Source organism: Lacerta agilis, chromosome 4 (genome assembly GCF_009819535.1).
Source record: "Lacerta agilis isolate rLacAgi1 chromosome 4, rLacAgi1.pri, whole genome shotgun sequence".
In the NCBI taxonomy this organism is placed as follows: domain Eukaryota; kingdom Metazoa; phylum Chordata; class Lepidosauria; order Squamata; family Lacertidae; genus Lacerta; species Lacerta agilis.
Window position 1 is genome coordinate 1,974,232 of NC_046315.1, and position 25,197 is coordinate 1,999,428.

At 42.8% G+C, this 25,197-nt stretch overlaps 1 protein-coding gene and 1 pseudogene across 1 annotated transcript in view; one reads left to right on the forward strand and one right to left on the reverse strand.

Annotated features, from left to right (window-relative positions):
- LOC117044872 overlaps positions 1-25,197 on the forward strand; it is a 934,741-nt pseudogene that overhangs the window by 377,542 nt on the left and 532,002 nt on the right.
- The window catches only part of LOC117045003, a gene marked incomplete at its 5' end in the record, with an annotated part of 374,050 nt that overhangs the window by 235,601 nt on the left and 113,252 nt on the right, over positions 1-25,197 (reverse strand). The window contains 1 exon segment of the mRNA XM_033145796.1: positions 13,463-14,641. Within this exon segment, the coding sequence (XP_033001687.1) occupies positions 13,463-14,641 (1,179 nt within the window).

Sequence of the window (25,197 nt, forward strand, 5' to 3'; positions counted from 1 at the left end):
GGATCCACTTTCTCCTCTCCTCGTGAGCTGTTCTGTGGAGTTCCCTCCCATTGCCCTAAAGTCAAATACAAGGGGTTCATGGGGGCATGCAGAGGGGGAGGAATGGGGGGCAGGCCCTATTTTGCAGCGGATGGGGCTGGTTAGGTGAATCCAGGCCACTATTTGTTTTCATATCTCAACTGCTTAGAAAACAATTTTAGCATTCACTGATCAATATAGAAATAAAATAAGCCTATTTTGGATGGCCATCTGTCTTGGATGATCTAGCAGAGATTCCCGCAATGCAGGGGGTCTCCTGGCTCTGAGAGACAAGCAGGGAGGGTGGCTTCTGGCAGAAGGAGAGGGAACCACCAGTGGCTCCTCCTTCTCCTGACTCACCTCAGCCTCTCGACCTCCCTCCTCTCATTCGCCTCCTTCCTCTTCTGACTCTGATTCTGCACTGCATTCTACCACAGAGTCTCCCAGCTCACTCAGCCCCGTGACCCCTTCAGCTTCTGACACCTCCTCTTCCCAGCCTTCTCCCTCTTCTCCCTCTGACTGCTCATCCTTCTTCTACCTCCACTTCTTGGGCTCTGAGCCATCTTCCCTTCCTGGTTCCCCGGCTGCTTCCTCCCACCATTCCTCTGTGCCCAACCAGTCCATGACAGTGCTCCATCCCTCAGCCGCTGTCCCCACAAGGCAGCTTCCCCTGACCTGATCTGGTTCCACAGCCACCACTTCCCTTCTGCCCCCATGAAAAGACGGATCAGGAGGTCTTGTTGGCTTCATTCTGTCACCTGCAAGAGAGAAAAGGTAAGCAGGACACCAGGAGTGCCTTCTTCTCTCACAGGTAAAACATCTATGATAGCCATGTTCAAATATATAAAAGGATGTCATATAGAGGAAGAAGAAAGGTTGTTTTCTGCTGCTCCAGAGAAGCGGACACGGAGCAATGGATTCAAACTACAAGAAAGTAGATTCCACCGAAACATTAGGAAGAACTTCCTGACAGTAAGAGCTGTTGGACAGTGGAATTTGCTGCCAAGGAGTGTGGTGGAGTCTCCTTCTTTGGAGGTCTTTAAGCAGATGCTTGACAGCCATCTGTCAGGAATGCTTTGATGGTGTTTCCTGCTTGGCAGGGGGTTGGACTGGATGGCCCTTGGGGTCTCTTCCAACTCTAGGATTCTATGATTCTAGGGCATCTCTAGGTTTGTGCCCATTTCATATGTTAGTTGTGCAAAAATACATCTCCCCTCCTCTGGACCCTTGTTCCCAACAGTCTCCTCACAAAACAAGATGAAAAGAACCCTCAGATGAGTTGGAAAACCAACAGAATGAGACCAAAGGAAGAAAATCCACCTTCCTCCTTACCCAGTGGCCTCTCTCTGGTGTCCAACGGAGGCCTCTCTGCCTCACAGGAATCCAGGTCCATTTCTGCAAAATGATCCTTTCCCTGAAAAAGAAACAAGGATTCAAAACTGAGAATGGCGAGAAATATTACAAAGAGAATGACAAAGACTTGAAGGGTGTGAGATCTCATTCCATGGATACTCTCCCAGATAACGGGTGGGCCATCAGCAGACCATTATGGGATGTTCTCCACCCTGCTAAGAGCCCTTTGGGAGTATCCAGAGGAAAGTCTCTCTCACCTGCTTTCTCTCCTCTGCCTGACTCAGGAGGAAACCTTCGACCAGGGCCACCGCCTGGGAACTGGTCTCCGCTCCACATTCCCTCACCCAGCTCTCCATCTCCGGGGAAAGGACAGCCAGGAACTGCTCCAAGATCACCAGGTCCAGCATCTCAGCTTTCGTGTGCCTTTCCGGCTTCAGCCACTGGTGGCAAAAGTGGTAGAGTCGACTGCAAATCTCTCGGGGTCCTTTGGCCTCCTGGCAGCAGAACTGCCTCAACTGCTGGCTCTGCACCTCTGAGTGGAGGGTGTCCTCCTCACCCAGGATCTTCTGCACTGGGTTTTCCCAGAATCCCCAACTGCTCCCAGTTTGGATGGCATGGCCTCTTCCTGCTCCAGGGCCAGCTGAGTCGCGCTCATCCATCTGTGCTCTCAGGAAGCCTCTGAGAGATCGGATGGAACCCTTTGGTCTTCTGCCAAGTTCTGTCCGTCTGAATGAGAAGCTCTAGGAAATCCTAGAAAGCAAATACATTGTTCTCTTACAAAATTTGTAGGACGGGGGGAGGGAATGGTTCCCGGAGCAAGCATGGATGAGTCTTGGAGGAAACCAGGGCTGGACTGCACCACATCCCAGACTATGAGGTATCTTTCTGAAAAGAAAGAGGAGGAGAAAGAGGAGAAGAAATAAATCTCTAGCCTTCTAGCTATGCAAAATCTGGAGGGAAATGAAGGGATTTCTGGGAGATGAATCAACCTGGTTTCTTCTGCCTTCGAGTCAATGCATGAAGTCAGAACTGACTGACAAGGGAATCCCTTGTATCTTGCGAAAAATGGATGCCTGGGTCTAATGGGTGTCCTCAGGAGTTCCTTCCCACCCCCACTCCCCTGCTTCTGTCTCCTTTTCTTGCAGTTCGACTCTCTGCCGCTCTCAAGACAGACTTCGGGGGGGGGGTCCCTTTTTCTTTGCTCTGGGGGCCAGGTATGTATCTGGCCAACCCCCTGAGTGCCAAGTGGGTGAGGCCAAAGACACTTCCCCTGAAATTTAGGCAGGTATTTTAGCATTAATATTCTGTTAGATAGCTTAACACACACACAAGGTCCCTGGAGGCTCAGTGAGTAGCAACGCCCATTTCCGGCTGGTTTTCCAGCAACAATCCCTTTGGGACAGAGAGGATGTGGTCCTGGGATGCCCTGCTCTTGGTGGGAGGGGATTGCTGCAGTGGCCTCCGTGTGGAGCTGCCCTTGGAGACACTGGGAAACTGGTTTGCATGCAGCAGCCAGACTATGGGCTGGGATCCCTCTCTTTATTCCTGCCCTTTCTCTCCCCCCTTTCCTTCCTTCCTCGTCCACCTTTGGAAAACCATTTGCCCATGTTTCCTCCGCTGTGCAATGACGCTGAGCGACGTCACGCAGAGTTCAAGTCCCAGGGACTCCTTTGTTCGAAGAAGGGAGATTTCGTGGGATCCATTTGGGATCCTGTGATCTCCCGGGAGGAGAGCGTTGCAGACCTGGCCCCTCCCTGGCCGGCCCCTCTCTCTCCTCCCCCTGCATGAGCAGACCAGGCCCCCCCCCAGGCTGGCCCCCTCCCCTGCTGCAGCCCTGGGACCCCCACCGCCTCCCCACTCACCAGATCCCAGGAGGGGACAGCCAGGCAGCCCTTGCAGGAGAGGGAGGGGCCTGGGCTCTGGAGGACCTGGCCTCCTCTCTCTTGCTTCCTGTCCTCTCTAGGAAGGCAGCTCGGTTCCCTTTAACCCTTGCAAAGCCGAGTCCGTCCAACTCATTCCTCTCTCGCTTTGATTAACCTTGGCTTTTTATTCTTTTTTATGGACTTAGGGGGGCTCCAATGCCCAGATATCCTTTTGGGGGTGAGGCTCTTTGTTGGACTCTGAGCATCTCCCTCCCTTGGCCAGAAACCGGAGGAACAGCTTGCAGGGAAAAGGGCTTTGCAGGAGGAAAGGAATTCAGGAGTGGAGAGATAGGAGGGGATCCGAGGGTCATCTAGTCCAACCCCCAGCAATGCAGGAATCTCAGCCAAAGCATCTCTGCTTAGAAACCTCCAAGGAAGGAGAGTCCACCCCCTCCCAAGGGAGACCTTTCCCCTGCCAAACTGCTCTTAGATGTCCCTCAAGGAAGCGGGTCCTGAGTTCGAGCACTGCTGAAACAATCGCACTGGCTACCAAGGAGGAACCAAGCAAAGTTCAAAAGAAATAATTCCTAGACCTGGAAATATAAATTTGGCTTAAAGTTTTGGGGATGCCTCGGACAAAGGAGTGAAAAGAATGTTGCTAACAGATTCAGCCCTGAGCAGTTAAGAAAGGAAAATCGGAAGAAGATGTGGACTTTACAATGGTATGTGAAGGAGGGAAAGGAAGGGCGGAGCCCTAGACTCTATGTTTGTTTTGCCTCAATATTTTACTTAACACCATCCCACCCAGAAAATCCACTTTCACTGGGAAATAGCAAGCAGACTTTAAAAATTGAGATTCAACTTGGCAGAAAAGATTGGATGTACAGAATTGAAAGCAAGACTTGGAAAGATTTAATAGTAACGGAGGACATCCGACTGGTAATGGCGCAGCAAAGATAGATTGTTGTGGAGAGCCCGTGAAGCAGAGCACCACTTCAAAGGGAGAAGCCAGTTCTGGTGGATGATGGATATTGGCCTTTCTAGAGGTGACTGGCCCTCCTGGCAAGGAGTGGATGCAATGCTAGCGGGGGAGAGAAGCTGTGCGAAGAAGTTTGGTGTGCAACGGGAGGAGAAGATGGCGACGGTCGGAATGTGGCACTTGGAAAGAAGAGTGACCTTATCCATACGGAGACATTACTTATTATAGAATCATAGAATCATAGAGTTAGAAGAGACCCCAAGGGCCATTCAGTCCAACCCCCTGCCAAGCAGGAAACACCATCAAAGCATTCCTGACAGATGGCTGTCAAGCCTCTGCTTGAAGACCTCCAAATTATAATTCCGTCTGCTTGCTGGCATATATCAGAGGCTGTGAACGTACTGGACTTTGGATGCAATTGAAAGAGATGAGAAGACAGCTCCGGCGTCCGAGGCATGGGAAGTCCATATATAAAAATTGTTATAAAAATTAGGTATAGTTGGAATTGTTTTAATTGGGAATTGTATAATTAATTTGGATTGTAATATGATCGGTAATTGAAATAATTTCAATGAGATTTGTTGAGATTTGTATTGGAAAATAAATAAATGTAATTAAAAAAGAAAGAAAGAAACAATCGCACTGACTACCAAGGAGGAACCAAGCAAAGTTCAAAAGAAATAAATCCTATTCTCAGCATAAATGAGTAATACTTTCTGGTGCATGCTTCTTATGCTAATATACAAAAGTATGCCATTTCCCTTTCCAGAAATGCTTAATTGGTAATTCAATGGACTGAAAATGAATGGTTGTTGTTATTATGTTTAGGGAAGCTTTTAATAATTGATGGAGTATTGTATTTTAATATATTGTTGGAAGTCGCCCAGAGTGGTTTGGGAAAATAATAAATAAATATTGTTATTATTATTTCTTAAATTGATCATGTTATACTTCCGGCGGCGAGCGCCATTTCCAGCAGCTGGGAGTTGTCTCAGTTCCGAGACAGCTCCAGTTTCCTCGGGGGTAGGAGCCATCGCAACCACGCTGCAGGCTCCGGTAAACCACGGGGAGAGCGTCCCGTGGTCTAGGGTTTCTAGCGGGCCCCAAGGTGCCGACCCCTTCTCAGGTTTCCCTTGTAAAAGGGAGGCTTGAGTGAAGGGGCCCCGGTACGGGGCTGAAGAAGCCGTCTCCAACCGTGGAAACGAAGCGGCAGCCGGCTGCTGGATTTGAGCGCTCCGTCTTTCCTCAAATTTGGATATAAAAGAAGCACTCTGTAAGTACGGAGAACAATTGGGACCCTAAAAGTTTAAAATTAGGCTTGCAGAGAGAAATTAAAATGAGGGAGTCCGTTTCTCTCTGATAGCGATAATTAGCACAGTAACGCCAAGAAACTGTTGCCATTAAATATTTGCTTTGAAGTTAAGAGCTGATTTCAGAGACTGTTGAAACCCCAGCTGGGGGAAGATTGAGATTAAGATTGATTGCTTTTTTATGGATTTACAACTCTTTTAACCTTCTGGCGAAGAATCTGGGCCAGGCTGAAAATGGCGGATTTCTATGCGCAGATGGAAAAGTACTGACACCCTGTGGTTTTCTTGCCTACTCAGATCCCACTGTCCCCTAGACTTAACAATAGAAAGATTTTGGTTTCAAATGAACTTACTTCAACAGAATGTTCTGGAAAAGTTTGCTCAGATTGAAACAACATTGAAAGACTCTGAAATAATTTTGATAGATTCTATTAGAGACCCACTTGCTAAAAAGGAGGAAAAGAATATTTCTCCAGTTGAAATCTTAGAAGAGGATTGTACACAAGCTCATAAATAAGAACAGCCTCCTAAGCGTGAGAGGCAGGGGGATTTTACTTTTCAAAGAACAAAGAACTTCTGGAGTGGCAGTTCAGGAGTTTTGGAATTGTATTGGAGCATGCAACAAGAGGAAAGTGGAGAAGAGATACTTTGTGAACTTATTACAATTACTTGTCAGGAAGATGGCCACATTCTGAAGAAGAAGAAGAAGATACAAAGAGTGTTCAGTGTTGAACTTGCGATGGTACAAACAACGGAATTTTTAGAAGGAGTTGGAAAGGATGGACTCTGGGGGGGAACAGTGGGGGAAAGGAAGGGAAAAAGGAAGAATAGAGATGGATAGAAGGGGGGTGGGGTAAAGAAGGAAAGTGTAAAGGGAATGGATATAAAAAGGCTGACCACGGATTTCTGAAACCAGAGGGAAAAAGATGTATATGTAATAGAAGTGTTATATTGATTTTGGTTAAGATAAGATTTAATAATAATAGATGTGCTGGAATCAGAGGATATATCGGCTTCAGCATTAGAGGTTAAATAAAGAGAGGATATAAGAGGTTGTTTAGGTAATACGTTATGCAGTTTGTTAGAATAGGTTAAAAATTTGAGGTATGGATGTAAGATTTAGTTTATGTGTGTTAAATAAGATTTTACAATGTTACAAAGTTACTGAAAGAAGATTAGAAATGAACGCAGAAGAGAGGACGAGAGGAAGTCCATTAATTAAGTTTAGAAACAAGATTAAGACAGTTAAGTTGATGTTTTTATTGTAGCTGTATTGTCAGGTAATGTATTTGTTTTCTTTTTTCTTTTGTTTGTATTTTGTATTTTGAATTGTAGTTTATATGTATCAGCCTTCAGCCTGAAGAAGGTTGATCGCCGAAGAATTGATGCTTTTGAATTATGGTGCTGGAGGAGACTCTTGAGAGTCCCATGGACTGCAAGAAGATCAAACCTATCCATTCTCAAGGAAATCGGCCCTGAGTGCTCACTAGAAGGACAGATCCTGAAGTTGAGGCTCCAGTACTTTGGCCACCTCATGAGAAGAGAAGACTCCCTGGAAAAGACCCTGATGTTGGGAAAGATGGAGGGCACAAGGAGAAGGGGACGACAGAGGATGAGATGGTTGGACAGTGTTCTCGAAGCTACTAACATGAGTCTGGCCAAACTGCGAGAGGCAGTGAAGGATAGGCGTGCCTGGCGAGCTCTGGTCCATGGGGTCACGAAGAGTCGGACACGACTGAACGACTGAACAATTATATGTATGTTTGTAGTACTTGTTTTTCTTTGTTATTTGTCAAAATACCAATAAATTCTTTATTAAAAAAATAAATTGATCATGTTATATACTCAGCTAGGATAAGAGTCAGAGTCAGCGCTGGTTCCAAATGTCCTTTTATTATTACTGGTAACAACGGAATTAGAACTCAAGAACAACCATGCTGCGTGTGAGCCTGCCCAAGCCAGACTGACTGCCGTGCGCCAAACCTGTGTTCTGTAAGATGAGTCCTTAGTTAGCTTGTTTCTCATAGGAGTGTTCGCCCTCCTAGCTCATCTGTAATTGGCTAGGTCGCGCCAGGAGGCAGACCCTGCAAGGTGGTTGAACAGCTCCGATAGGTCTACCTACATAACAGATCAGGTGAGTGTTCTCCTTTCGAAGGAGGCAGGTGGAATCTCCATGGATGCTATTAGCATAAAGTTGAACAGCTAGTGAAATATGGGAAGCCCTAGAGCATCTGCTTGGCATGCAGAATGTCCCATGGTCAAACCCTGACTTCTCCTTCAATGGCTGGATGAAATCCCTGCCTGAAACTCTGGGGAGCTGCTGCCAGTCAGTGTAGACCAGGGTCCTCAAACTATGTCCCATGGGCTGAATCCAGCCCACCGGGGTCATGAATCAGGCCTGCATGGTCATCTCAGAACCCGCCAAGTGTCTGAGGTTGAAAGCATCTTGCTGCCCGCTCAGTCAGTCACCGCTCTATAAACACCACAGGCGTGGTGGCGGCTCTACCAATGAAAGGCCAGGGGGTTTCGCCCGGGGACGGGGAAGTGTTGTCTTTTGGCTTGAAGAGCGAAGTTGAGGTTGGCGGAGGAAGGCAAACTTGGGTAGATTTGGTTTCCATACTGTTATATACTGAGCTGAATAGGATTCAGAATGCAGCAGTCCAATTGGTCCTAGAACAATAGGATCCAGAATGCAGCAGTCTGGTTGGTCCACAGGAGCCACCCAATCCAGCTCCAGGTGGAAGTGAATCCGCAGCCTGATTGGCCTACAGGAGTATCCCGGAATTAGCAAATCACGTGGGGCCCATTATGTAAATAATGTATATAAAGCAGACGTTTTGGGGAAACTTTCATTCCTCGCTACTATGAGCTGAATAAAGAGCATGAAATTCACTCTTGACTCGGAATATATTTCACTTACATAGACGTTTACTTTAAAGGTGGGAGAAGGAAGTTTCTGTGCAGCCATGTTCAGCACCTGCATGGACTGGGCGATGGGAGCACCTTCACCAACCTTCCGACTGCAGGAACAGCAACACAGCATTCCCGAGGAGCAGGTCCTGGTGCTGTGGACTCATATTTCCTCATGTGAGCACTCAAATGCAGCAGAGTAAACAGAAACAAAGCTGTGGAGGTTTTGTAGCATACCTCATTTATTTCTCCTAATTAAACAAATAAAAGAAAATAACAAACATGTACGAGAGAAACAGCTCTCATACAGCCATCCTGTCTCTAGACAGATCAAAAGAAAAATCCTGCAATACTAGAGCCGGAGGTCTCAAAGAGTAGCTTCCGCCCCCTCCTTTCTCACAGACTGAAAGTAAAACAACATGATCAGGTGATCCTTGCAATGGGAGGGATGAAAATATTGACATCCTCCCCCTTTTCATATCAACCATTGAAATATCTAATACACCTGTAATTTATGTACATATGCATCCATTTGTTCTTTGTTAACAACTTTAGACAACAAATCAGCAGGTATTTCCCCCCCCCCCCCCGGCAAAAAGGACACATTTATAAGTCCTCTTTGGATGTAATCTGCAAATATTTAGGTTTTTTGCTTGCAGCCCTCAAAATGAAGCAAAGTTATGCACAATTTGTTGTCCTGATAGACTTGTATAGGACAAAAAATTGCAATTTATCTTTCCCAATTTTGAACCAATCAGTTGTTCCATATCCAGTTCTTTTTTCCCCCAAGAGTTTATTAAATTAAAAAAAAAGTTCCATATCCAGTTCTAACTGTAGCTTCTTGTCCCACATAGAGATTTCTCAGGAGACAGATGAGGTGATCCAACACTCCGATTTCTTTAAGAACTTGCCATAGTTTGCTGTGGTCAACACAGTCAAATGCTTTTGCCTAGTCAATGAAGCAGAAGTAGATGTTTTTCTGGAACTCTCTAGCTTTCTCCATAATCCAGCGCATGTTCGCAATTTGGTCTCTGGTTCCTCTGCCCCTTTGATATCCAGCTTGCACTTCTGGGAGTTCTCGGTCCACATACTAAGAGATTTTTAGTGTACTGGTCCAGTAAATGCTTCTGCTGCGCAGACCAGCAACACTTCTCTTTGCAGAGCATTAAACAAGTCCAGCTGTGGGGTTCTTGTTGCAGCAACGAAATGATGACACACGGAAGCCCGTCTTTCTAAAGACAAGTTTATTGCAGACAAACATTCCTCCGGAGCTTTCAGACATGACTGCTCCACACCCCAGTGGCAAACCAAAACAAACGCTCTATATATACTGAGCAGCTTAACAACTTAACAAGCTTAACAACTTAAATCATGTGACTTTGCTAATTTGCCAGCATCTCATGTTTCAAACCCTAACACCCCCTCTCGCTGGCAAACAACAGGATTACTTCAGACCCATTTCTTCACAAAAATTTTCATGACGCTGAAACCCAAGTGGTTTTGTAAAACCATCAGCTTGATTGTCATGACTAGGTCAGTAACTTAATTTAACAATTCCTGCTCTCACTGTTTGACAAACATTTTGAAAACGGATATGCAAATGTTTTGTATGTCCTTTAAACTGTCCATTTTGTGCTAACTTAAGACACGGTTGATTATCGCCACATAGAGTGATTGGCGTGATTACTTTTTCATACATCTCTTGTGCCAAGCATTTGTAAAATTCTAAGTCTCTACATAATTTGGACAAAGCACAGAACTCAGCTTCTGTCGATGACAAAGCAATCAGGTTTTGTTTCTTAGATCTCCATCCAATCAGAGTTACCAAATTTTATTACACAGCCAGGTACTGACTTTCCATCTTTTAAATTTGCCCAGTCACTATCTGTCCAGCAAGTAATCTGTGCTTGTCCTTCAGAAGATAATTCAAGACAAATATCTTTGGTTTATTGTAAATATCTTAAGACTCTTTGAATTCCTTTCCATGCATTTACGCTAGGTTTTGAGGGTTTCCTACTCAGCACATTAACAGCGTAAGCAATGTCTGGCCTACTCCATTGTGAGAGGTGAAGTAAGCTTCCCAGTGCTGACTGGAAAATTTCAGGACGCTTGAATTCAGCACTCTCCTTGAACTCATTGTCTTTTACGAAACCCATTTCCATTGGAGTTCTAACACCTGCACATTCCGTCATGCCAAACTTTTTCAACATTTGCAATATCTTGCCTTTTTGATTCAGCAGGAAACTGCCATTTTTGGTCCTATCTATCTGAACACCAAGACAGACCTTTACATCGCCAAGATTCTTAATTTTGAAGTGTTTATTTAACTCTTTGGCCAGTTTATTTACTTGTTCTTGTGTCCTTGAAGTATAAATCAGGTCATCTACATAAACAAGCAAAGATTCTCGAGTGTCTCCTGAACCTCGGAAATATAAGCAATTGTCAGCTTTGCTCCTGCTAAAACCAATGCCTACCAAAATGTCATTCAGACACTCATTCTAATTATGAGCAGATTGCCTGAGTCCATAAATGGATTTATGTAGTCTCCATACCTGATTTAATTTATTGTCTTTCAAACCTGGTGGTAGCTCCATATAAAGCTCTTCAGCCAGGTCTGAATGAAGATAAGCAGTTGAGACATCAAATTGACTCACTTTTAATCCTTTCTGAGCAGCAACCGCTAATAGTGCTCTCAGGGTTTCACTCCTTGAAGTGGGTGCATAAACTTGGGTGTAATGTAACCCCTTCCTTTGTGTAAAACCTCGAGCTACAAGCCTTGCTTTGTACTCTGGTTTCCCCATTGCTGTTGTCTTTATTCTATACACCCATCGGCAACTTACTGCCTTGGTACCTTCAAGGGCCATCCAGTCCAACCCCATGCCAAGCAGAAAACACCATCAAAGCACTCCTGACAGATGGCTGTCAAGCCTCCGCTTAAAGACCTCCAACGAAGGAGACTCCACCACACTCCTTGGCAGCAAATTCCACTGTCCAACAGCTCTTACTGTCAAGAAATTCTTCCTAATGTTTAGGTGGAATCTTCTTTTTTGTAGTTTGAATCCATTGCCCCGTGTCCACTTCTCTGGAGCAGCAGAAAACAACCTTTCTCCCTCCTCTATATGACATCCTTTGATATATTTGAACATGGCTTTCCTATCCCCTCTTAACCTTCTCTTCTCCAGGCTAAACATACCCAGCTCCCCAAGCCGTTCCTCATAAGGCATCGTTTCCAGGCCTTTGACCATTTTGGTTGCCCTGCTCTGGACACGTTCCAGATTGTCAGTATCCTTCTTGAACTGTGGTGCCCAGAACTGGACACAGTATACCAAGTGAGGTTTGACCAAAGCAGAATACAGTGGTACTATTACTTCCCTTGATCTTGATGCTATACTCCTTTTTTTGTAATAAACTTTATTATTTTAAAAAACACTCAGACGTATAACAAATATCACAACATTGAGAATTAAATACAGCAAAACATAACATAAAGGAAAGAGAAAGAAAAGAAAAAAAAGAAGGAAAGAGGTAAAGGAAGAAAGAAAAAGAAAAGTAATAAAAAGGAAAAATAAAGATATTTACATTATTACCAAAAAGGATAATCCAATACAAACATCAAAAACAAAAAATTGGAAAATAATTTCCACAAATTAAAACATTCTGATGTTAAATAAAAAAGACTATGCTATACTCCTATTGATGCAGCCCAGAATTGCATTGGCTTTTTTAGCTGCTGCATCACACTGTTAACTCATGTCAAGTTTGTGGTCTACCAAGACTCCTAGATCCTTTTCACGTGTACTGCTCTCAAGCCATCCTGTATTTGTGCCTTTCATTTTTTTTTGCCCAAGTGTAGTACTTTACACTTCAGATTCTGTGGCACTGCTTTTGGTCAGCAGAGGGTGTCACAGGGCCAGCCTACTTTCCCTTTAAAGCACACTTGGGTCTCCAGATGTTTTTGGACTACAACTCCCATCATCCCTAACTAGCAGGAGCAATGGGGAGGGATGATGGAAACAGCAGTCCGAGAGCTGCTGGGGATGCAAGGTTGGGAAACGCTGCTTTAAAGCAACTTTTGTGTTTTGCCCGCAAAGAAGGAACCTCTCCACATTTGTATTTTCTTGTGTTTTGTTTTCCTCATGACCTTTGTGCTTTTTTCAAGAGGGAAATTTTAAAGAGAAGTTGTATGGCAAGTTGAAGAAGAATAAAAGGTTGATTTGGAAAAAATAACACAAAAACTGGGGGTGGCCTCCTCAATAATTTCATGGGGGGGGGGAAGAGACCCCTAGGCCTTTAAGAGTTAGCGCCTATTCCCTACCCCCACAGGTTTCAGGATCAGTACTGTCAAGTATCCCGTTTCCCCTGGGATTCTCCCTTATTTTAAGCAGTTTCCCGCTGCTCTCCCTTATTTTTTATTTCCCTTAAATTTCCCGTTTTTAATGGAAGCAGCTCCTCCCCTGCTGGCCAGGGAATGGGTGGGAAGACCTCACCTACTTGAAGAGAAAAGCCTCAGCCCTCAAAACAAGTGGGAGCTCTTTCCTGTGCTTACAGGGGGGTGTATTCCTCCCCCTGCATCAGCCCCTATCCGTTGCCACCAAGCCCCTCAGCCGGCCAATAGGGTTAGCTGGCGGGCGGAGCCTGGCTACCTTTGAGCAGCTGTTGCTTTGTGTCCTTTTTGATGGGATCAGACAAGACGACGATGGGGCTCCATTGCGCGGAGCACATGGCTGCCCTCTTTGCTCCGCTCCGAGCCCGAGCCCGCTTGGAGTTTACATTGCTGCTCCGCCCACTTTTGCTTCTGGCTCCGCCCACCACTGACATGTGACTGTCCCCGGGATAGGTGAGACTGCTGATCCATTATTTTCAAATCTGAAAGTTGACAGCTATGTTCAGGATGGTTACAAATAAAAACACAACATAAAAACACAAAAGAGGGCATTTTAAAAGGGCATTAGATGACAATCAACCAAAGATCTGGTTAAAAAGTTGCAGATTTGCCTGGCTCCTAAAGCTGTATAATGGTTTTTCCGAACTTTGTATGGATTCTTTTATGGGAAGTGAGATTTTGGCTTTGAATGAAAGTCTTTCCACATTCCATGCACTGATAGGGTTTCTCTCCTGTATGAATTCTTTGATGGGAAGTAAGATAGGAGCTCTGACTGTACCTCTTTCCACATTCCCCACACTGATAAGGTTTCTCTCCTCTATGAATTCTCTGATGCTTAGTGAGATGGGAGCCATGACTGAAGCTCTTTCCACATTCCATGCACTGATAGGGTTTCTCCCCTGTATGAATTCTTCGATGGGAAGTGAGATTGGAGCTTGTACTGAAGCTCTTTCCACATTCCACACACTGATAAGGTTTCTCCCCTGTATGAATTCTTCGATGGGAAGTGAGAGAGAACCTCTCACTGAAGCTCTTTCCACATTCCACACACTGATAGGGTTTCTCCCCTGTATGAATTCTTTTATGGAAAGTGAGGCTGGAGATCCTACTGAAGCTCTTTCCACATTCCACACACTGATAAGGTTTCTCCCCTGTATGAATTCTTTGATGGGAAGTGAGAGAGGAGCTGTGATTGAAGCTCTTTCCACATTCCACACACTGATAGGGTTTCTCCCCTGTATGAATTCTTTTATGGGAAGTGAGATCGGAGCTCCTACTGAAGCTCTTTCCACATTCCACACACTGATAAGGTTTCTCCCCTGTATGAATTCTTCGATGGGAAGTGAGAGAAGACCTCTCAGTGAAGCTCTTTCCACATTCCACACACTGATAGGGTTTCTCCGCTGTATGAATTCTCTGATGCTTAGTGAGAGATGAGCTCGTACTGAAGCTCTTTCCACATTCCACACACTGAGAGGGTTTCTCCCCTGTATGAATTCTTTTATGGGAAGCGAGATTGGAGCTCCTACTGAAGCTCTTTCCACATTCCACACACTGATAGGGTTTCTCCCCTGTATGAATTCTTTGATGGGAAGTGAGAGAGGAGCTGTGATTGAAGCTCTTTCCACATTCTACACACTGATAGGGTTTCTCCCCTTTATGAATTCTTTTATGGTAAGTGAGATGGGAGCTTATACTGAAGCTCTTTCCACATTCCACACACTGATAGGGTTTCTCTCCTGTATGAATTCTTTGATGGGAAGTGAGATTGGAGCTCTGACTAAAGCTCTTTCCACATTCCACACACTGATAGAGTTTCTTTCCAATGAGATTTTGTTGATGGGAAGTGGAATGGGATCTCTGACTGCAGCTTTCTCTACACTCCAAATTTTTATGTGGCTTCTCATCTCTGGGGATTTTGTCGTGGTCACCTTTGTTCTCGATTTCCGATTCATCACAATCTGCAGTGGAGACAAAAAGGGATTAGAGCCTCAGGAGCAAATGGAGAACTGAAGGGAGTTGGGTGTGTGTTCATTACCTGTGTTGTTTGTCATTAACCAACAAATTTATTATTAGATTCTGGACTTCCGGTTTGGCGCCGTCCATGTCAGTCGGGAGCTGAAGAGCTCGGGTCCCTCGGGGGTTTTGGGGTTACCGTACGGGCCCCCTAAAGCCACGGGAAGAGCGTCCTGTGGACAGGCGGTCTTGTGGGCTCCAAGACGTACCGTCCCCGCTCCCGATTGACCCTCGTAAGGGGGAAAATCGGGCGAGCGAGGCTCCGGCATGGAGCTGAAGAGACTACTGCTCCCTGAGGAACGAAGCAGCGATACTGACATTTCTGAGCGCTCGACCCTTTCCTGATTGGATTTACAAATTAGAAGCCCTGTAAGTAATACTTCTCTATTGACTTTAAACCTTAAGGGAAAATTACAGTGAGAACGTTAAAAAGGAAGCCCGTTCTCCTGGACTGCTTTACAGATCAAGGTAATAACAAAGGAGCTGAGCCGCGGACTAGCGGGAAAAAGTTTGCTGGTCCTGCTGAACTTTTTAAAAGTCGCTTTAAAGTTGCTTTAACTACTATTTGAGACTTTAAAATAAGGAATTTGGTAAAGGAAGACCCTGCTCGCCCTCTGGATAGGATTCCGGGTCAGTTAGCAGGCTGCGTTACTTTGTGGTCGTTCTTTTTGCTACTGTTTACCAGCGGAGACATTTTAACTTACTTTTAGCTTGCTACAGTTACTTTTTGGACATGGGGGTTACATTGCAAGGAGACTATTAAAGAACTGCCTTGGACTGTTTTAAGGACTAACTTTTCTTGACTTTTGATGAACTTTTGGAACTTTTTTTGAAACTTTGAAGTGCCTGGAATTAAAACTTCTGTGTTGGGACTGCCTGGGACTCTTGACTCTGTTTCCCTTTGTTCTCTGGACTAGTATATTTGCCATCTGGTGTTTGCTTCTGGGAATGTTTTCGTTTGGATTCCCTGTGAATGTCTGAGATAGTGACAGTTACTGAAGTGACCTTGAAATACCAGCTGCAGAGTCTACAGGAGATGCAAGATAGTACAAGGTCTAAAGCTAAAAAAGACGAACGCAAAGCTTCTATTTCAGCAACTCTTCAGGAGCAGATGGCGTCAGCTATTGAGAGATTGAATGCAAATATTTTGGATTTGACAGAGAAGCTGGGGAAAGTGGGAGAAGACGTAAAACAAACGCAAGCAGATGTAAAACAAACACAGACTTCAGTGAATACATCAACAGAAAAACTTCAAGCTGAATTTAAGGACTCCACTCAGAGACTGGAAAAATCCATTAGTGTAATTGAGGAAGGAGTCAGGCAAAATAGAGAAGAAATTGATAAAATTGGTAAAGAGGTGAAAGTCCTAAAAAAGGAAACAGAAGAACTTAAAGAAGTTAAAGAAAAAATTAAACAGGTGGAGACAAAATTGGACAATATTGATGTAGAGAAAATTGAAAAAAATGGATCACAGCAAAAAAACGTAGAAGAGTCTCTCGCCTTTCTGCAGCTCCGGGAAAGGGAAGTGAACCTCAGATTGAGATCACTTCCAGAATTGGAGAAGGACAGCCTGAAGGACTATATAGCTAATGAATTTTCAACATTCTGGGAGCTGGAAGCGGACGACGTCTCAGCATTCATAGTGAAGGCCTTTAGATTTGGAACTAAAGGAAAGAGAAGCTCCAAAGTGGTCAATGACTGTTTGATAGTATTTCAGAATAGATATCAACGAGACCATATTTTGGACCTACATTACAAGAAAAACCTGGTGGTGCAACAGAAGAAAGTCATCATTTATAAAGATATCCCCAAATATTTCCTTTCCAAGAGAGTGGACTACGATTTGGCATCGGAATTAAGATCAAGAAAAATCCCCTATAGTTGGGAGTTTCCAGAAGGCCTAACGTTCAAGTTTAAAGAGAAAAGGATAAGGATAAAATCCCTGGCTGACAAACAAAATTTTTTGGATAAACACCTGGAAGACTTCAAAGGTTCTTCATTAGACCCGGCTAATCTGTACAGACTTCGAGGAATACCATTTCCAGGAGGACCAGGACCAGAAGTCGCAGAAGAAGACAAGAAAGGAGAGGCAACTGGGGGCGAAGAGTAGAAGATGGCTTTAAAATTGATGACATGGAATGTTCAGGGTTTGAACCAGAGACCGAAGAGACGCAGAGTATTTCACAATTTGGAAAAGAAGAAAATTGATATTATCTGTTTACAGGAGACTCATGTAGTCCGGCAGCACAGAAGGATTCTACAAAATAAAAAATTAGGCCAGGAATTCATATCTTCTGACAAAGTCAAGAAGAGAGGTGTTGTAATTTACGTAAAAGAGAAATACAGTCCAAGACAGCTATTTAAAGATGAAGAAGGGAGATACATTGCTATTGAAATTAAAGTACAAGGCGAAAAAATTCTGATTCTGGGACTTTATGCACCGAACGAAATCAATTTTATACAAAAAAATCAATGACTTGTTGATAGACTATTTGGACTACAAAATGGTTTTCCTCGGTGACTTTAATGGAGCTGTTTCCACATTAATGGACAGATCTCAAAGAACAAAAATTACAAATGATGGGAAACTCCCCAAAACATTTTTCGAAATGGTGGACAATTTGAATTTGGTAGATTCTTGGAGACTGAGGAATCCAACTGAAACAGAGGCAACTTATTTCCCAGAACCTCAACAGTCATGGTTGAGAATAGATTACATCTGGATTTCTAATGAATTGGCACCAAAAATACAAAAAGCAGAAATTGGCCCTAAGACACTTTCAGACCATAATCCTGTACAATTGAACTTGAAGTTTATCTCTAGAGACTTGTTTAGATGGAGAATGATGCAATGATGAGAGATGCCAAGCTGATAGAAAGCTTCAAAAAAGATGAAGGAATATTTTCAAATCAATTTGAATACTGATGTTGAGAAAAGAATAGTATGGGACGCTAGCAAAGCTGTGATGAGAGGGTTCCTCATAAGTGAAAAATCTAAAAAGAAGAAGCAACAAAACGCAGAAATGGAAAGATTGTTGAGACTGATAAAAGAGAAAGAAAAAGAATTAAGAGGACACCCCAAAAGTCAAAAAATACAAAAAGAAATTAAATACTTGCAGTCCCAATATGCTAAAATTTTGAATCAAGAAGTAGAATGGAAGTTAAAATTTATGAAACAGAGGACTTTTGAATCAGCCAATAAATGTGGAAGATTGTTAGCTTGGCAGCTGAAAAAAAGACAAAAAGCAAATACCATCACCAATATGGTAGTTAATGGAAGAAGTGTGGAGGATCCAGAGGAAATTAAATGGTGTTTTCAAAGATTTTATAAACAATTGTATAAGGAGGATAAAATAGAAGAATTAGAGATAGACCAATTTCTGGAGAAAAATGGATTACATAAAGTCCCAGAAGACAAACTATCTATGCTCAACCACCATTTCTACGCAAGAAATAGAAGATGCAATTAACAACATGCAAATAGGAAAGGCCCCAGGACCAGATGGACTAACTGCAAAGTACTATAAATCATTGAAAAATTGGCTATCACAGCCTTTGAAGGAAGTTTGCAATGACTTGTTAGAAGGAGGTAGGGCACCGGAGACATGGAAAGAAGCCTATATCACACTGATTTTGAAACCAGAATCGGATAAGACTTTGATGAAAAATTACCGCCCAATTTCGTTATTGAATGTGGATTATAAAATATTTGCTAATGTTTTGGCCATGAGATTAAGAAGAGTATTGAAGGATTATATCCACAAAGAACAAGCAAGTTTTTTACCTGGAAGACAAATAAACAACAATACAAGAATTATTGTGGATATTTTAGAAAAGTTAGAAAAGAATATAAACACAGATGCAGTACTGCTGTTTATTGATGCAGAAAAGGCTTTTGATAATATATCTTGGACTTTTATGAAGAAAAACTTAGAAAAGATGGGCGTTGGAAAACGATTTCTTAATGGCATTAATGCCATTTATACTGAACAAAAAGCTAAAATTAAAATTAACAGTGTGATATCGGAGGAAATTAGAGTTGAGAAAGGAACAAGGCAAGGGTGCCCTATCTCCCCTTTACTTTTCATCACAGTCCTGGAGGTCCTTCTGAACATGATTAGATTGGAGAAACAGATTAAAGGAATAAAGGTGGGAGAGAAGGAATATAAATTGCGAGCCTATGCGGACGATTTGATGTTATCCCTACAAGAACCAGAAAGCAGTATCCCCAAAGCCTTAGAAATAATTGAACTTTTTGGTCGTGTAGCCGGCTTTAAATTAAATAAAGTGAAAACCAAGGTATTGACTAAAAATTTGAACCCTGTGCAGACACAGAAGCTACAGGACCATACTGGCCTTAACTTCGTTAAAAAAGTGAAATATCTAGGAGTCAATCTAACCTCGAAAAATCTAAACCTGTTTAAGGACAATTATGAAAAAGTTTGGGTCGAGATAAAAAGAGACATGGAGATTTGGACTAGATTGAAACTCTCTTTGATGGGCAGAATTGCTGCCGTTAAGATGAATGTGTTACCAAAGATGCTGTTTTTATTCCAAGCGATTCCAATAATAGATAAACTAGACTGTTTTAAGACATGGCAAAAGGATCTGTCGAAATTTATCTGGCAGGGAAAGAAGCCCAGAATTAAATTCAAAATCTTAACAGACTCTAAGGAGAGAGGAGGCTTCGCCCTGCCAGATTTAAGGATTTATTACGAAGCAGCGGCCTTTTGCTGGTTGAAGGATTGGTTTAAATTAGACAATACTGATGTGTTGGACTTGGAAGGTTGTGATAATGTATTTGGATGGCATGCGTATCTTTGGTATGATAAGGTAAAGGCCCACAAAGCTTTCAAGAATCATATAGTTAGGAAAGCCCTATATCAGGTTTGGATCCGAAATAAAGATTTGCTGGAGAAAAAGACTCCCAGATGAGTGTCACCTGTAGAGGCCAAGGCGTATAAAAGACCTAATATGTCTGCGAGATGGCCAAGATATGTGGACATACTGCAGCGAGAAGGTGACTCTTTTAAGTTGAAAAGCTACGAACAAATGAAAGAAGAGGTTACCGACTGGCTGCAGTATCGTCAAATCTATGAAACCTTTAGAATGGACAAAAAAATTGGTTTTCAAACAGAAGAATCAAAGCTGGAAACAGAATTAATCGAATCAAACTCTAAAAACCTTTCCAGAATGTATAATTTGTTGCTAGAGTGGCATACAAAAGACGAAATGGTTAAATCTGTAATGATAGATTGGGCAAAGGATGTTGGACATAACATTATGATGGATGACTGGGAGAAGTTGTGGAAGGAAGGTATAAAATTTACTGCTTGTAATGTATTGAGAGAGAATATTATGAAAATGATATATAGATGGTACTTGACACCAGTGAAGTTAGCTAAGATATATCATGTTACAAGTAATATGTGTTGGGAATGTAAAAGTGTGGAAGGTACCTTTTATCATATGTGGTGGACATGTCCAAAGGTTAAGGCCTTCTGGGAGAAGATTTATAATGAACTTAAGAAAGTAATGAAAGTAAGAAAGAATGAATGAAAGAACTTAAGAAAGTAATGAAAATTACTTTTAGTAAGAAACCAGAGGCCTTGGAGATCAAAATGAAGCAGGGCAAAGGCTAATAGAGTTCTGTCAAGAGAACAAGCTGGTCATCACAAACACTCTTTTCCAACAACACAAGAGACGACTCTACACATGGACATCACCAGATGGGCAACATCGAAATCAGATTGATTATATTCTCTGCAGCCAAAGATGGAGAAGCTCTATACACTCAGCAAAAACAAGACCTGGAGCTGACTGTGGCTCAGATCATCAGCTTCTTATAGCAAAATTCCAGCTTAAACTGAAGAAAGTAGGAAAAACCACTGGGCCAGTAAGATTCAATCTAAATCAAATTCCTTATGAATACACAGTTGAAGTGAAGAACAGGTTCAAGAATTTAGATTTGGTGGATAGAGTACCTGAAGAACTGTGGATGGAGGCTCGTAACATTATACAGGAGACAGCAACGAAAACTATCCCAATGAAAAAGAAATGCAAGAAAGCAAAGTGGCTGACCAATGAGGCCTTACAAATAGCGGGGGAGAGAAGACAAGCAAAATGCGAAGGAGATTGTGAAAGATACAGGAAATTGAATGCAGATTTCCAAAGAATAGCAAGGAGAGACAAGAGGGCCTTTCTAAACGAGCAATGCAAAGAAATAGAGGAAAATAACAGAATGGGAAAAACCAGAGATTTATTCAAGAAAATTGGAGATATGAAAGGAACATTTCGTACAAAGATTACCACAATTAAGGACAAAAGTGGAAAGGACCTAACAGAAGCAGAAGACATCAAGAAGAGGTGGCAAGAATACACAGAGGAATTATACCAGAAAGATATGGAGGTCTCATACACCCCAGGAAATGTGGTTGCTGACCTTGAGCCAGACATCCTGGAGAGTGAAGTCAAATGGGCCTTAGAAAGCCTTGCTAACAACAAGGCCAGTGGAAGTGATGATATTCCAGCTGAACTATTTAAAATTTTAAAAGAGGATGCTGTTAAGGTGCTGCACTCAATATGCCAGCAAGTTTGGAAAACTCAGCAGTGGCCAGAGGATTGGAGAAGATCAGTCTACATCCCAATCCCAAAGAAGGGCAGTGCCAAAGAATGCTCCAACTACCGCACAATTGCACTCATTTCACACGCTAGCAAGGTTATGCTTAAAATTCTACAAGGCAGGCTTAAGCAGTATGTGGACCGAGAACTCCCAGAAGTGCAAGCTGGATTTCGAAGGGGCAGAGGAACCAGAGACCAAATTGCAAACATGCGCTGGATTATGGAGAAAGCCAGAGAGTTCCAGAAAAACATCTACTTCTGCTTCATTGATTATGCAAAAGCATTTGACTGTGTCGACCACAGCAAACTATGGCAAGTTCTTAAAGAAATGGGAGTGCCGGATCACCTCATTTGCCTCCTGAGAAATCTCTATGTGGGACAAGAAGCTACAGTTAGAACTGGATATGGAACAACTGATTGGTTCAAAATTGGGAAAGGAGTACGACAAGGCTGTATATTGTCTCCCTGCTTATTTAACTTATATGCAGAATACATCATGCGAAAGGCTGGACTGGATGAATCCCCAACTGGAATTAAGATTGCCGGAAAAAATATCAACAACCTCAGATATGCTGATGATACTACCTTGATGGCAGAAAGTGAGGAAGAATTGAAGAACCTTTTAATGAGGGTGAAAGAAGAGAGCGCAAAATATGGTCTGAAGCTCAACATCAAAAAAACTAAGATCATGGCCACTGGTCCCATCACCTCCTGGCAAATAGAAGGGGAAGAAATGGAGGCAGTGAGAGATTTCACTTTCTTGGGTTCCATGATCACTGCAGATGGTGACAGCAGTCACGAAATCAGAAGACGCCTGCTTCTTGGGAGAAAAGCAATGACAAACCTAGACAGCATCTTAAAAAGCAAAGACATCACCTTGCCGACAAAAGTCCGTATAGTTAAAGCTATGGTTTTCCCAGTAGTAATGTACGGAAGTGAGAGCTGGACCATAAGGAAGGCTGATCGCCGTAGAATTGATGCTTTTGAATTATGGTGCTGGAGGAGACTCTTGAGAGTCCCGTGGACTGCAAGAAGATCAAACCTATCCATTCTCAAAGAAATCAGCCCTGAGTACTCACTAGAAGGACAGATCCTGAAGTTGAGGCTCCAGTACTTTGGCCACCTCATGAGAAGAGAAGAATCCCTAGAAAAGACCCTGATGTTGGGAAAGATGGAGGGCACAAGGAGAAGGGGACGACAGAGGATGAGATGGTTGGACAGTGTTCTTGAAGCTACTAACATGAGTTTGGCCAAACTGCGAGAGGCAGTGAAGGATAGGCGTGCCTGGCGTGCTCTGGTCCATGGGGTCACGAAGAGTCGGACACGACTGAACGACTGAACAACAACAACAAAAGAAACCAGAGGCCTTTCTTTTGAGCATGACCAACCATGAGATACCCAGTCAGGATAGAGTGTTTTTTATGTATGCCACAACAGCTGCTAGAATTTTACTTGCAAGAAAATTGTAAGGTGAAGAGCTTCCGACAGTAGAAGAATGGCAAATGAAGTTGATAGACTTTATGGAACTTGCTGAACTGACCGCGAGACTCCGAGACCAGAGGGAGGAGAGAGTCCAACAAGATTGGAAGAAATTCAAGGACTATCTAAAAAATCGTGAAAAATTAGATATTTGAAGCAGAACCAGTTTGTTTAAATGGCTTGAGCTAGGTGCTGTTATATAAAATTGTATATAAGAAGTGATGTTATAAATGGCTTAGGTTTGTTTAGTAATGTTTAAGGTTATGTAGTTTAAGAAATGAATTATATATGGTTAGCCGCTATGTTTATAGTATATTAAGAATGATGATGAATGTTTTAGAAAAATAGTTACAAAGTTACCAACTTAGATTAGTTTTGAACGCAGTTGAGAGAGCGGGGGAAGTCCCCCTAAAGAAGATTCAAAAGTAGTAGTAAATAATGATTTATTTTGTGTTCCTGTCTTTGTTAGGTATGTATTTCTTCATTTATTATTTTTATTGTTGTTTAAATTTGTTTGATGTGTTTTCTTGTTTATTGCTATTGTTGTTATGGTTTTTTGTTGTATTCGTTGTTTACTGTAGAAAAAAAATTCTAATAAAAAATAATAATTTATTATTAGATTCTGATGAGTTGTTGAATGTTGCTTTGTTTGATATATATCAAAATTGTAATATCATAAAATTATATATATACGCATATATATTGATTTTGTTGATACCCCTAACAGGTTCCAAATTCAATACATTTGTAGAAAGAAAATACAAATACAGCAATAATAATACAAATAAAATAAACAAAAATATCGTATCATTAAGCAAAGAAAAAATGACTAGTATAAGTTGTTCATTTTAAAGTTAATGTTCTTTCTATATGGGATCAGATTATTATTATTATTATTTATGTTTCATGTTTATATATGTTTTGGAAGCCGCCCAGAGTAGCTGGGGTAACCCAGCCAGATGGGCAGGGTATAAATAAAAAGTATTATTATTACTAAAGTGGTACCTCAATTTAAGTATTATTATTATTGTTAATATGTTTGTGTAAGGTCCTCGGTTAGTTGCTCATGACTAACCAGGAAAACTCCGACCTTTCCTTTTGTAGTTTTATTGTGCATACTATGTACAGTGCAGAGCTAAAAAGTTCATGTCTGGATCAAACGCCGGCAGAATCCAGGAATGGCCCCTTCCGGTTCTGACCCCAACCAAAGAGTTTTGGTATACGAATACTGCGCCTTCCATCCTTTCGTTTCACCCCTCGACGCCTTTGGAGGACGGAAATTGCGTGCCTCCTCCCTCGCCCCTTGGGCTAGTGCTGGGTCTTTCCAGCATCCTCAGAGCCTCGACCCTCCATCCCCTGAGTCCCATGCCCCTCCCCACTGGAAGCCTCGCTGCGTCCGCTGCTGCCAGAGGAGGTGCTGCTGGTCAGGTGGGGCTGGGGCTCTCTGTAGCATCCCGAGAGCCCTTCCACCACCTTGCACTGTGCCGGGGACAGTTCCCTGACAGTTTGTATACCGAGGTACCACTGTATTACTTATAATATTATTATTATAGAATCATAGAATCATAGAGTTGGAAGAGACCACAAGGGCCATCCAGTCCAACCCCCTGCCAAGCAGGAAACACCATCAAAGCATTCCTGACAGATGGCTGTCAAGTCTCTGCTTAAAGACCTCCAAAGAAGGAGACTCCACCACACTCCTTGGCAGCAAATCCCACTGTCCAACAGCTCTCACTGTCAGGAAGTTCTTCCTAATGTTTAGGTGGAATCTTCTTTCTTGTAGTTTGAATCCATTGCTCCGTGTTATCATCATCAATGCTACTACCACCTGAGATTCAATAAGCCTGGCTCTTCTCTGGGATGGATTTTGTTTGGCCCAGTCATGGCATCCCCTCCATCTCCAATGTCAGTCGTCTCTTTGGTCAACCCAAGACTGACAGGAGCAAAAACAAAAACAGAAAACCTGAAGCTACTTATCTTTCCTAACAATTCTGAAGCTGACATTTAAGATGGCCAGGGCAGTTCAGAGCAGCCCAATCGTGGTAGAAAAAGGAATAATGTGAGGAATATTGTTCAAAGAAAAAACCCCTTGTAATTTACTGTTTATTGTGGGGGTGTTAGGTTCCCAGGTGTTATAGGGGGCGCTATTGAGCACAGTGAAAATATATGAGGTTGGTCCCATAGAGGTATTTTTTGAATTCCCAGGCAGATATGACGATCCCAAAAGGAGCCTTACCAAGAGAGGCCACGATCCCACAATTCTCC